General features: G+C 41.7%; 1 protein-coding gene across 39 annotated transcripts in view; it reads left to right on the top strand.

Annotated features, from left to right (window-relative positions):
- DAB1 (DAB adaptor protein 1) overlaps nt 1-14,161 on the top strand; it is a 1,273,242-nt gene that overhangs the window by 1,066,042 nt on the left and 193,039 nt on the right. For 3 of the 39 annotated variants that reach the window (XR_013520113.1, XM_078331990.1, XM_078331964.1), the window contains exon 1: nt 7,697-8,868. The exons of 30 other annotated variants lie outside the window; for them this stretch is intronic. Coding sequence is in view for 8 of the 9 variants with exons in the window: in XM_078331990.1 (XP_078188116.1) it covers nt 8,757-8,868 (112 nt within the window). In the remaining variant the exon portion in view is untranslated. Of the gene's footprint in view, nt 1-7,690; nt 8,869-14,161 lie in introns of those variants that run through there. 6 more of the 39 variants (XM_054236313.2, XM_078331989.1, XM_078331976.1 and 3 more) reach the window with 5 other exon arrangements.

Here is a 14,161-nt window from a genome sequence, read left to right as displayed (position 1 = left end):
AGCTACTCGGGAGGCTGAGGCAGGAGAATCTCTTGAACTCGAGAGGCAGAGTTTGAAGTGAACCGACATTGCACCACTGCACTCCAGCCTGGGCAACATAGTGAGACTCTGTCTCAAACAAAACAAACAAAAAATGCTACTCTAGGAAGAGGTTGAGCCACATCAAAGAAGCCTTAGCTCCTTTTCTAGGCCATTTGTCCAGAACTGGTACAGTTTGCATGTCTTTCAAGCAAATGGGCTCTAAGAGACAGAACAGTTGGAAAACACAGGTATGGGCTTGGGTTGGAATAGAGAGAGTGCAGTCCAGTGCAGACGTCACAAAGGCAATAAGCCCTATCACGGATAAATCACTCATGAACCTGTTCTCCACTGTGAAGCAGGGCCTTTACAATGACCCCCACTGGCCAATTAGTTCATGGTCAGTTTAGCTTAGAGCATAATCCAGGTGGGCTTTCATTTGGCTGTCACTATCACACATGCCATTTTTGAGAGCAGTGGCAGGGATGGGCAGAGTCATGGCAGCTCATCTGTGACCTGCTTCCCACTCACCAAGGCCCCCCCTACTTTCTGTGTTGGGCACTTGGTCCCTGCTCTGCCTACCCACTGTGTATTAAACCCACACTTCACTTTTCTTGTCCCCAGAGAGCTTATGGTTCAATTGGAAGAAATGTACAAGCAAAAGCAAAGCTTAATGGAGAAGCTGAGGAAGCAGAGAGAAATGATAACTGAGAGGGGATCTGAAGGATTAATGAGTTTATCTAGTGGAGAAAGAATGAAGGGATCTTTCTGTTAGATTGTCCAAAACTTGGAGGTATGAAAGATCATGGGGCAATGATCCTGTATGTGGCTGTTTCTTGTGTTCCCATTGTTTGCTCCTACTCCGTCACCTCTGCCTTATACCCCAGTCTACTGCTCCACATGTCATCTGCCTAACTCAGAATCTAGTGATTAGATTTCAACTTAAACCCTCTTTCTTTCAGGAGTTACTAACATGCATTCATCTGAAGTGACTGTTCTCCTTTGTTGTACTGGAAAATTTGGTAAGCTAGAACTGTGCCTGTATGTTAATTACCAGAGAATGAATGCATCACAGAAGACATAGCTGTGAAGGTGGGATAAGTTCAGATGTGGGAGCCTTGATTTTGGACTTTGTCCTGAGTACAACAGGACCCCTCTGAACTTACTAAAGAAGGGAAATTACATGATCTGATTTGTATGGAAAAATAATTGGTACCAGTGTGATAACTTAATTATAGGGTTTCAGGGAGGTTGCAATGAAATAATGGATGGATGTGAAAATGCTTTCTAAACTGTAAAGTGCTGATCCAAATGGAGGGTGGAGCTACTATATCTTATTTTTTGAAGCCTCCAGTTCAGAATTAGTATTTCAGTGAGCAAATCTTCTCACTTTAACAATTTCTAATTCTAATTCAGCTGGTAATTTAATGGTTAATTCCACTTTCCATTTTCTCTAATTCCAGAGTGAATGCAGGTAAAGGGATCTTAGTTACAGACCTGGCCTCTCTTTGCATTTCAATGGATTCCCAAGTGGAACTGCCAAATTCCAATGTGCTATTAAAATGGGCAGCAGACCAACAAAATCTGTCCTCATCAAAAATTCAGAAAAATAAAATTAAAAATGTAAGGCCACACATTCAAAGGAATCCAACCTGACCCCCTTGTATTTTTTATGGAAGCAAAATATATTTTTTTTGCACCTGCAAACACAGTCTCTAGAAGCCAACTATAGCCTCTCAATTGCCAAGACTTTAAAAAAAAATCTGCCTTTCAAATTCAGCCCAGAAACTCAGTAATGAAACAAGAATGAGGTAGAGGGCTGCCTACAACTATTTATAGGAATATTGGGGGAGATAATTGCTATCTTGTGATTTGTTCTGCAATACGTCTGCTTGGCAGAAATATGTACACCACACATAAGAGATTGTAGGGAATCCTTTAAGATGGTGAATTACTTGAACTTCTGATGATAGAAGCTTCAATACTTTCCTGTTTCTGCACCTATTTTTTAAATTACTTAGTCTGTGTAAGATACTGTAGAAAATTTAAAATTCATGCATACATGCATGCATGTATGCATTTATTCATCCTTCATCTAAATTCTTGTAGAATTAAACTTGCTAGGTTTCAGGCTCTGTGCTAGGCTGTGGAGCGACCACAGAACTGATCCCTATTCTCCTAGATCTTCCAGTTGAATATGAAAGACAGCCAGCTAATGATTATTCAAATAATTAATTACAATTATAAGAGCTTGGGAGAAAATACTCTGTTCTAGAACGGAAGCTCCATGAGGGCGGGGTTTTTGTCTCTTGTTCACGCTGAATCCACAGTTGTTAGAACAGTCTTGGCATGCGTTTTTGCATGAATTTTGAAACAGGGTACATTTTTGACTATTAAGTAAGAATTTTGCATGAAAATGTTTTGTAAATTGGAGCTTTCCAATGTACAAAAGTAAGTACAAAATGTAACAGAACTTTATTAACATGAGTTGTTTTTAACTCTACAACCTTGCTAATTTATTGATTCTCATCCTCAAACATTTACTTGCAAAATTATAAGTGAAATCACTGTGGGGCTGGTCAAATAAAACTATAAAAGTTTTAGTAGCACTTATTTTAGTTCTTATTATTAAGTTCCAGGCTCTGTCCCAAGGGCTTTACGTACATTAACTCATTTAGATGTCATCACACCCCTATCAGGAAACTGATGCCCAGAAAGATTAAAATACTTACCCCAAGCCATAGAGTGGGAAGCAACAGATTCAGATTTGAACCCTGGCTCTCTGCCTCCACGCTTCATGCTCTTAACCAATATACTACATAAGACATAGCACCAAGACTGGATTTTTGTTTCTTTGTGAGATTAATCACTGCTTACTACCCCACTTGCCCTCCCATAGACATCCCATAGGCATGTTTTATTCTTGAGAATAAAACTGAGAACTGAGACCATGTTGATTTTACCCACCATGCCTAGAACAGCACCTGGCACATAGTATGTGCTCAGTAAATCGGTGTTGAGTGAATGTTTTTTATCAGCGGAAGAACATTAATTGATGCAACCAGGCTGTCTTCAGGATAAAGGGCTATAGAACCATATCTCCGAAAAGGCTTAAGATGGTAAGGAAGAGACAGGAGTATAGTCCCCAGTAATTTCAGTCCGGTGAGGGGACAGTAAACAGAAAGAGGCAAAGTTCCCTGCCTAAATTCATTCTGATGATTGAATTTGAAATAAGGACTTGATTAAATGGAATATTCGTTTGAGTTACATAGTTCTTTTAGGCCATGACATTGATGGTGATGATATTTGAGAGACTGGGATCACTCGGTCCCATGCTCATGTACTACAGCTTATGCAGCTTGGCTCATTTGGCCCTTTCACAGGCTGGATTTCTTAGGACTGCTTGGTATCAGGCTGGATACTCTTCATGTGCGTTGATATTACTTACTCCTTAAAACCATCCTGTTAAGTCCTGATCACTCAGCTCATTTGACAGCCAAGGAAACTTGGACTTACAGAGGTAAGAATGATTGACTCAAGGTCACAGAGCTGGTCATTGGGCTGCAGTTGGCCCCGGACTTCTGTCTTCAGCTCTTGTCATCTTTACTTTTCACACTGCTGAATGTTTGGTAGCAGCAGTTTTATTTCCCAAACTTCTTCATTGCCCTGTAGATGATCCGTGATTTCTCTGTAGCTGGAATTGTTCTCGTACCGGAAGACTTAGAAGAAATGACCCATGCATAGCCCGCGGTCCTCTTCCTTTCTCATAGTTGTCATGACTATGGTTACATTTGCCCCAGTGTGATACAGTTTTCATCAGTAGGAAAGCCAGCTGCCACCTCCCAAGAAGCCCTTTAAGTAAAGGTGACAAAGCACCGCTTCTCTCCAGCTGTTTGCACCTCTCTGGCACAGGCCGCATGTGGTCTTGCCTCTGGGAGAGACAGCCCTGCTACCCTTGCTGAAGTCCCTGTGTGGGTTTTTTAAGGTGCCTACTAGTTGATCTTCCTTTTTAAAATACATTATTAATTAGAAATTTTTCTTTAATAAGAGAAGTTATTAAAAGCTGCAGGAAGCCTATTCTTTTAATTCAATTTCAGAGTGGACTCCTTAACAAGGTAATAAAGACACTTACCAGAGCCTTCAGGTGTGGAGTTGATGTGGAGTCACATGCTGTGACACAAGTCTTTTCCCTTCCCCCAGCCTCAGTTTCCTGTCTGAAAAATTCTAGACTCTCCTCTATGCAGTTCCCAGAGGTTTTTTCTTAATGAAGCCACAAGCATTCTGCTTCTGTACTTTTTATTTTTAATTATTTTTTTGAGGTAGAGTTCCTCTCTTGTTGCCCAGGCTGGAGTGCAATGATGCAGTCTTGGCTCACCGCAACCTCCATCTTCTGAATTCAAGTGATTCTCCTGCCTCAGCCTCCCGAGTAGCTGGGGTTACAGGCATGCGCCACCACACCTGGCTAATTTTGCATTTTAGTAGAAATGGGGTTTCTCCATGTTGGTCAGGCTGGTCTCGAACTCCTGACCTCAGGTGATCCACCCTCCTGGGCCTCTCAAATTGCTGGGATTATAGGCATGAGCCACCATGCCGGGCCCAGAGGTTTTTTCTTTAAAAACAAATGTTTATAAGACCAGTGCCCTGGGGCTTCCAATGATGCATACCTCTGATTGCAAGCTGCTGACCTTGATAGGCAAGACCCTGACTTTGGAATCTGGGCCCCCAACTTGTGCTTTTTGTCTTATTCCACACGAGACACACTCAGTGCTCCACATTTCCTTCTGTACTCCTAATGCGCTGTGCTTTTTCACCTGCTGGTCCTCTTTCTGTCTTGCCTTTCCTTTTTCTCTCCTTTGAAACACCTAATCATCTGATCTCCCCCTTCAGATTTCAGCTTACATGTCACTTCCTCTGGAATCCTTCCTTTACTCTCCCAGGAAAAGTTAATGCGTGTGTGTGTGTGTGTGTGTGTGTGTGTGTGTGTGTGTGATAGAGAGGGAGAGGGGAGGGAGAGAGGAAGAAAGAGAGAGAAGTCAGGATATGGATGGAGGGGGGCATTCCAGGTAGACAGAACAGCCAATGCAAAGGAGAAAGTTTGGTGATTGAGGGATTAAGAGAAGCCCGTTCCTGGAATATAGTGAGAGTGGCGAGAGATGAGTCTCTAGACTTAGTGCGCCAGGGCTGAGAGCAGGAGGATGTCCAGCATTCTGGCTTTTATTCTAAATATTGTAAGAAGGTTTTGAGAGGCTTCATTACGTTCTATTTAATTCTCTTGCTCTAAGACCCTGTTTCTCTTCGCTGCTACACTGCGAATTTTCCTTGAGGGCAGCACCATTCCTTCAAATCTGCATCCCTTACTCTGTCACAGGGTGGGTGATTTCTAAATGTACAGTGCATAGACACTCAGAAGGGAGAAAATGTTAATGAGTTGGTTTTATTTTCAAACCGAAGCTAGAAGCTGCTTATAACCCTTGTCATTTTTTTCCAGCTCATATTTTAATATCCTTCCACCTTATTGGAGGTTTGGCAGACAGAGTTTATGGAAGAAGCATATTTTCATATATTGTAGTTTATGTTTATTATATGTATATATTCTCATTATTTTATGTGCAAAGAGTGTTTCCTATGTGATGCTCTTTAGGGAGATAATGTGCAAAGAGATCTTCTATTTCATTTTTACTAACACCACCGCAGTTTGCTAAATCATCACCATCAAACCACACTTTAATTTAATCTACTTTATTGCCTTCCAAAGCATTTCCTATGAGCAAGATTACATTCCCCGGGTTTTAAAAATAACTGACTCTAAAACATGCAAGTGAAATTAAGCAAATGTTTTGTCTTCTTCAGCCTTTTTGTGTCTGTCGTCATGTGTGAATAATGGAACTTACTGACTTGGGGTGAGGAGAAGAGGAACATACCAAAGGGGATGTAAAACCACGTGCTCTCCTGAGTAGTTCATGGATTTGGAATTAGATGAATCTGGCACTAAAATTTGGCTCTACTGCTATTTAACTGTGAGACCTTGGGTAAATTACTTAATATTTCAAAGCTTCGATTTCTGCATTTGTAAGTCGAGAATAATTGTACCTAGTTCATGTTGTGGCTTTAATGCCCATTTTAAAAAAGAAAATACATATAGTGCTTCGCAATGTTCTGGTACATACTAGGAGCTAAAGAAACAACAGCTGTTGTTAGTAGTTAAAATGCTACATTTCATCATGTGGTTTCAGTCAAGTCATTGAAGTTTCTTTTTTTTGTTTCTTTTGAGAGAAGTCTCACCCTGTCGTCTCAGCTGGAGTGCAGTGGCACTATTTTGCCTCACTGCGACCCCCACCTCCCAAGATCAGGCGCTTCTCATGCCTCAACTACCAGAGCAGCTGGGATTACAGGCACACACCACCACACCCAGCTAATTTTTGGATTTTTTTTAGTGGAGATGGGATTTCACCGTGTTGGCCAGGCTAGTCTTGAACTTCTGATCTCAAGTGATCTGCCCACCTTGGCCTCCCAAAGTGCTAGGATTATAGGCATGAGCCACCGCATCTGACCAAGTTATCGAACTTTCTGTGCCTCTACATCCTCATCTCTAAAAGGGGGATTTTGATGGCAATCTCCCTAATAGGTTTGCTGTGTGGGTCAAATGGATCCACAAAGCACTTAGGAAGTACCTGGCATATGATAAATCTTCAGAAAACATTGGCCTCTATTATTACTAATCTCAGTTATTATCATGTATAGGTGTTTCTTGCTTTCAAATACCAAGTAAAAGTAAATTTTCAAACTACATAAAGGCTAAGTTTTGAATTGCACAAGCAAAAATCAGTATTGGCATTACTGATTCTCATTGTGATATACCTGCAAGTGAGAAATATTTTTAATTTCTGATTTGTGTTAACAATTGCCTTTGTTGTGGCAACTGTAATATTCTGGGGTCTTCATTGCCACTTAGTGTGGTTGATCCTTTGAAAGGTGCCCAGTGACTCAAGTGACAAAAATGACCTTAATTAAACAGAATTGCCAACACCGGTGTTCAGCTAAGACCAAGAATAATTAAAGCCCTTTCTTTAACCAAAGCCTCTCCTTATTATGCTGTCCAGGACTTCAATAGATGGTCCAATCATGTTTGCTAATCTTCCTGGCTTACCAAGAGCCCACCTGCCTCCCACACTCACTGCCAGGTCATCTCCTGCTTCGTGATGAACAAGGAAAGAAAAGAGAAATTTGCCAAAAAGGTAGCTTGGCAGCCTCATGTCCAGCTCTGGGTATTGTACCATGGTGAGGATGGCCACACTGAGCTAATGTAGCTAACACTGGCTCCACCTTCAACAGAGACTACTTGCTCATGCGCCAGAAATGCTTTTTTAAGAACAGCTTTTTGGAGGTAGAATTGATATGCAATGAATTGTACATTTTTAAAGTCCACATTTTGAGACATCTTGACTCAAATTTATGTGTATACCTTATCAAACTGTTACCACAATCAAGGTTACGAAACATCCATCACTTTCAAAACATTCCTTGGCCCTTCATCATCCTGCCCTCCCACCCCTTCCTCCTACTCTCTATCCCCACCCCATTCTCACAATACTGACTGCTTTCTGTTTCCTCACGTGTTTTCATTCTCCACAATTTATCTATATATTCATACATGTACTATTTTTTGTCTGGCATATTTGAGTTTGCATAATTATTTTTTAAGGAAAATTTGAAGCCACACTGCCTACCTACAGAGTTGGGCCCTTAGACTACTTCTAGTATTAGCCACCAATCATTGGGTTGGTGAACTACTCATAGGGATTCCAAGTGCGCATCTCCTTAAATTCTCACAACTCTCTTCTTTAATGCCATTTCATGGACCAGAAAACTGGCCTGAAGTCACACAATTAGGAGATACTCTAATGCCAGCTGATCTGACTTAGAGCATGTGTTCTTTCCACCTGACTGGTGTCTGGAAGCAGTTCAGGATCTGGTTAGGAGCCTGACTCTGATTTCAGAGAGAACTGGGTTCAGCCCTCAACTGCAGCACCTCCAGTGATGACAGCTTGCAGAAGCTACTTAATTGTTTCCCAGCTTAGCTTTCCTCACTGTAAAACAGGAATATGATGGGAAAAGGCCAGCATATTCTTAAAATAATAAGAGTGCATGTAAGTGCTCAGCCTTGTATATCTGAAGTATTCCATGAAAGTTATGTATCTTTATTGTTAATGCACTTTGCTTCCTCAATAAATATATGTTTAGTGAGGGCGGAATAAGTGCCCTTTAGTATTGAATGGACTCCCTTGTGTTCAGGAGGGTGAAAGCAAGAGAAAGAGGACAGGAAGTCATATTGAACCTTATGTTGCTGTTTTAACCCAGTGGATCACTGCCTGACTTCTGCTAGATTCCATGTTTGATGGATGCATGATGGATGAATGAAGGAATCAGAGTGCTGTGTCAACAGTAGCACCACCATGATTCAGAGAGATAGAGAAGCCCAAATCAGACAGGGGTATATTATATCCACACGTCCTATTGAAGGTAGAACTTGGAAACTCATTTTCTGTTTGTTAATCATTTTCTATTCTTTACCCTAAGACCCAAGACTCAAAGTTATTACGCTTTCTGCTGTTACTAATTAGCATATATAAAATAGGCACGTGGATGAGAATGAGCCTCTTGTCCCCCCATCTGTCTATAAGCAAAACCTCAGGACACTGTGTTGATTGCATTCTAGTGTTTGGTTGCCGGGGCCCTCAATGGTTGTGGCTGTGTTCCATGGTTTCCTGAGGACTGGCTGGAACTGTGTTTCTACGTGCCTCCCATGGAACCAGGATGTCTGCATGGCACACAACCGTCAGGAGCACTCAGGTTCGTGGGTTTCAGATAGAAGGAGAATTTTAATTTGTCACTGAGAGTTGAGGATGTGCAAAGGGGGCTGACTGAGTAAAAGAATTGTATGCACCTCAGGTGTTAATGGAGTTTGTTTCTTAACCAAGACTCAGAGGGAAAGGGCTTTTCCATGTGCTACAGCATGTTAGAGGAAGAACCATATCTGGCTCACACGGTGTGGGACTGCTCTTTTCTTTTTCAGCAGTCATCAGAGTCTTTTATTTATCACTGTCTTTGAAGCATCAGGAGAAGCATCTAATAATAAAGTATTTAGGACTTAGTGAGTGCTTACCACATGCCAACGGCTGTTCTCAGCACCATACATACATGAAGTCACTCAGGCCTCACTAAACAGGAGCATCCATTAAAGACAGGTAGACTTGTCCCAAACTCGGGTATGTGGCCAGCTCTGAGAAGCGTTTCAACGTTTGTTGGCAGAAAACTTCAAAGGGAAGAAAAAAGAAAAAAACACCACAGGTCTGTCTCTCTGGGGGTGGGATTGAGCAATTTATTCTTAACAAGCCCTCCAGATGATTCTAATGCCCACTCAAGTTTGAGAACCACTTCTCTAAAGTAACCTCTCTTTGGGCCCTGCTTCTGTTCCCAGATATTGAGCTGGGATAAACACGGATTTGAACACTGTGCCTCCAGCGCCTAGCACTGCCCATAACACTGAATTCTGTTCAGTCCTTCCTAGCACAGGATAACCCTCTGAACTAAGAATCACTATTATAGCCATTTTACAGATAAGGAAATGGAGGCATAGGGAGGTTAAGTAACTTGGCCAAGGCCGTATCCTAATAACTGCTGGAACCAGGATCTGAACCAGAGTCTCGCTTAAGTGACCACGTTCTTACTCTACACTGTGGTGTTTCTCATTCTAATGGAATTTGTTTGTGAAAATTCATTAATTACCTAATTAATTAAAAGTGGAAATTTGGAAATATGTCTAAAAACCAATAGAGAAGTTGGTTGGTGCTTTAGAAAATACATATGCGGTGGATGAACCTGGAAGATATTATGTAAGAGAAATAAGCCAGGCAGAAGGAGGCAAGTACTGCATGACTTCACTTCTATGTGGGATCTAAGGAAGTCACACTCATAGAGCAGAGAGCAGAGTGGCGGTTACCAGGGACTGGGGGTGGTGGTGGAGAAGACTGGGGAGATGTTGATCAAAGGGCACAAAATTTCACTTAGACACTAGGAAGAGGATTAAGACATCTCTTTTACAACATGGTGACTGTAGTTAACAACACTGTGTACTTGCAAATTGTTAAGAGTATAGTAGAGTTTAAGTGTTCTTGCCACACACACACACACAAAAGATAAATACGTGAGGTAATGCATGTTGTTTAGCTTGGTTTAGCCATTTCACAATGTGTACATATTTCAAAACATATTGTACATTGTAAATCTGTATACCTTTTATCTGTTGATTAAAATTTTTAAAAATTTAAAAAAGTTCTAGAATTAGATTGTAGCGATGGTTCTACAACCTTATAAGCATACTAAGAACCACTGAATTGTACGCTTTAAAATGGTAAATTTTATGATATGTGAATTAAAACCTCAATTTAAAAAAAATACACATGATAATGAAATTGTGGGATTTTCATCAAGGGAGGACTGACCCACCCACCTACATGTCATCGATGTTGCTTTGTCTCTTGCTGGAGGAGGATGGGAAGGTTCAGTGCAGGTAGAGAACACAGAAGGGAGATTGTAGTACTATAGTAAGAAAGAACAGAGTAAGGATGTTGCTGATGGGGATGGTGATGCTAACAGCAGTTCACCCTTGATTGAACCCTTACAGTGCTCCTTTCACTGTTCTCAATGCTTTCCTTGTGTTAACTCAATTAACACTTTCATGGTCCAGTAACCTGAGGCCTGGGAAGGTTGAGTCATTTACCCAAAGGCATACATCTAGTAAGTGGAAGGGGGGGATTTGAAACCTCATATATAGGTGCAGTGCTTTTATTTTAGCCCAACATTCTTTTTTCTTTTTTTTTCTTTTGAGATGTGGAGTCTCACTTGCTGTCACTCAGGCTGGAGTGCGGAGCCACTAACTTGGCTCACTGCAGCCTCTGCCTTTTGGGTTCAAGTGATTCTCCTGCCTCAGCCTCCCAAGTAGCTGGGACTACAGGCGCCCACCACCATGCCTGGCTAATTTTTGTATGTTTAGTAGAGACGGGGTTTCACCATGTTGGCCAGGCTGGTCTCCAACTCCTGACCTCAAGTGATCCACCTGCCTCAGCCTCCCAAAGTACTGGGATTAAGGCATGAGTCACCACACCCAACTTTAGCTACAAGACTCTTAATCACTGTACTGTGCTCTTGTGTGACCCTAAGAGCAGTGATTATATTTGTGGTATTAGCTCATGCCATGCTGTTATTTATAGTATGGTCCTCTGTTTAATTTCACTTCCATCCTATCTTTTTATATCTTTCTCAACCCTGGGAGTTGAGTAGCGGTAGGTATTATCATCTACATACTATGATTAAAATTTTAGAGCTCAGTGGCCCAGGAAGAGTGCGTCACTACCCCACAAGGATCAAAAGTCTGTCTCGCTACGCCATACTAGTCAGTGATCCACACATCATGGTATATGATAAGCTCTTCCAGGTGTGCTCCAACGTTTTGATCAGGATGGAAAATTAATTTTTACCCTGAGGCACCACTGTTATGGAGGCGTCTGTGCACAGAACTTTGAGTACAGCCCATTGAAGGATGAGTTGTAGAACACTGTTAAACTTTCTGTTTGCAAGTTGATCCATCAATAGAGGAGGACGACATGGGTCTTGGAGCTTTGTCTTGGCAGACTCTAAGAGGCCATAGTCATAATGGGCCTCGAGAAATGAGGCAGTGGTAAAGGGAAGGCTGGTGATCAGCAAGACCCCAATATAGACTGTGTTTAGGTGTAATTATTGCTAATTTGTTTGAGTATTTAAGACCATTGAAATATCCCCTACAAATTCTACCATCTGAAAGTGTGTCACACACACTCTACTGTGAGGTCTCTCCGTATCTCAGAATACGGTATCTCCATATCTCAGAATATAGGCATCTCCATATCTCAGAAGAAGAAACCATAGCCAGAAAGCTAATGTCTTGACAGAATGCAAATCACAAAGTAGAGAAGCCAGGATGAAGTCCCTAATGAAGAACACCTATTTGCAAGTTCCTTTCTTATTAGCCTGTATTTACCATCACTCATGATTCACAATACTTTTTATTGTTATGGCAGCAAACAACTCATCAAAATATACATATTTGCACCACGTCACTTTATGCTCTCAGGAATCCTGTGAGGCAATGTAGCTGGCATGAATAGCTGGTTTTTTTTCAGGTAAAGAGATTAAAATTAAGGTAAATTATGGGAATTTATGTCTGGAAAATAAGTACTTACTATGGACTTGAAATCTCATCTTTAGATCAGAAGTCCTTTGTACCAAAACCACTTGTAAATCTGAAGTCTTCCTAAATCGGCACTTTAGATGAATAAATTATTGGAGCCTGTCGGTCAACAATGTAGCACATTACCTGTCAAGAACCCCAGCAGAGTCCAAATCTGAGTTGCATGGAGTTCTGCCTCGCTGTACTGGCTCTGGGATGATCTCTGAGTGGTGGTGGCAGGGCAGGGGATGCTGCATTCCTCGGTGCATTTCATCTTAGATGTATTTGATGTGGATAATAAAGATGTGTGGAAGTGATTGACTTGTTGTATCCTGGGGAAAGTTGTGAACAGGCATTTTCCTGAAGACAGAGTGGGCTCTGGAGCCAGTGGGTCTTCCTGAGATTCACCTGTTCAGGCTGGAGCTTTTTCTTGGAAAGACAAGTGGTCTTAAAGTCCTGAAAACCTGGATTCTGATCCAGGCTCTATCCCTCCCTGGCTATGTTGATCTTGACCAGGTCACTTCACCTTTCTGTACCTCAGTTTCCTCATTTACAGAATGGGATTTATAAAGCCTGCTTTCACTTTTATTGGGAGCATTGAATGAGACCACCCTTATAAGGTAGGAACACTTGGCATATGTTGGTTATAGCTGATGCTGGCTTCTTCCCTACTTGCCTTTCCTGTGAACTCTCTTTTCTAAGGTAGTGTTCTCAAAAGTATGGTTCCTGGACCAGAAGAACAGCCTTATCTGGAAACTGATTAGAAACTCAAATTCTGAAGTCCCCACCCCACGTCTACTGAATCAAGAACTCTGAGGGTGGGGTTCAGGAATCTCTTCCTTAGCAAGCCCTCTAGATGATTCTAATGCACACTCAAGTTTGAGAACCACTGCTCTAAAGTGACCTCTCTTTGGGCCCTGCTCCTGTTCCCTGAGACAAATATTGATTTGAACACTGTGCCTCAGGCACTCAGCACTGCCACATGACACCAAATTCTGTTCAGTCCTAGCATCAGCTGCCATACACTCCCAAGTATTCTGCAGGAGCTCTTGGGCCATGAGAGACTGTTATGGTTGTTTCTGGGGTTTTTTTTTTTCTTCCCTTTGCAATTGTCAGCTAACAAATGGTGAAATGCTTCTCAGAGCTGGCATTGTATTTGAGTTTGGGACAAGCCTGCCTGTCTTATTAATGAATGCTCCTGTTTACCTTCTGGGAAGATGTGTGACCATCCATCCTGTCCCCTTTCCGTATGGTTGGTGCATAGGCCTAACCATCACCAGTGACAATGTGCTGGCAACTTTGTATCTCTAGGCTCGACATTGTGACCTGCCTGCCCTTTTACTGTCAGAGATGACAGGGGGCTCAGGAAAGCAGGTGGCAAGAGCCTGGGATAATCTATTAGGGCTAGTGATTCCTGCAAAATCATTTGCTCCAGTCAAGAAATTTTCTACAAATAACTCTCTGTCTCAACAAGCTGGGGTCCGTTATCCGCTAATTATTTTTGGATTAGGAAGGGCTAACAGGACTTGACCTTGGAAGGTCAGAATAATTTAAGTAGATAACTATGTTGCTACCTTCCCTGGGGGAAAGAAGGATCTCTGAGACCAAGGTTTCAGCAACTTTGATTGAAAGCAAACCATGTACTTGTGTTTCTCTGATAAATGTTGATGAAAGACTACATTGATGTGATTTTCTAAATGTCAGCTATTATATCTTGCAGGGAAACCACTTGGTTGAGGTTCCTGTAACATCAGCCATTAAGTTCTTATGGTGGAAAATCAGATTGCAATGGGTAGGACAAGAGGAAAGAGGAGGAGGTTATTTTGATCATGGAGACAAGAGGTAGCAAGGCTGTTGACTAAGGCAGTGTCAAGTGGT

Source organism: Callithrix jacchus, chromosome 7, assembly GCF_049354715.1.
Source record: "Callithrix jacchus isolate 240 chromosome 7, calJac240_pri, whole genome shotgun sequence".
NCBI lineage: Eukaryota > Metazoa > Chordata > Mammalia > Primates > Cebidae > Callithrix > Callithrix jacchus.
This window is presented reverse-complemented; position numbering and strand designations above follow the sequence as displayed.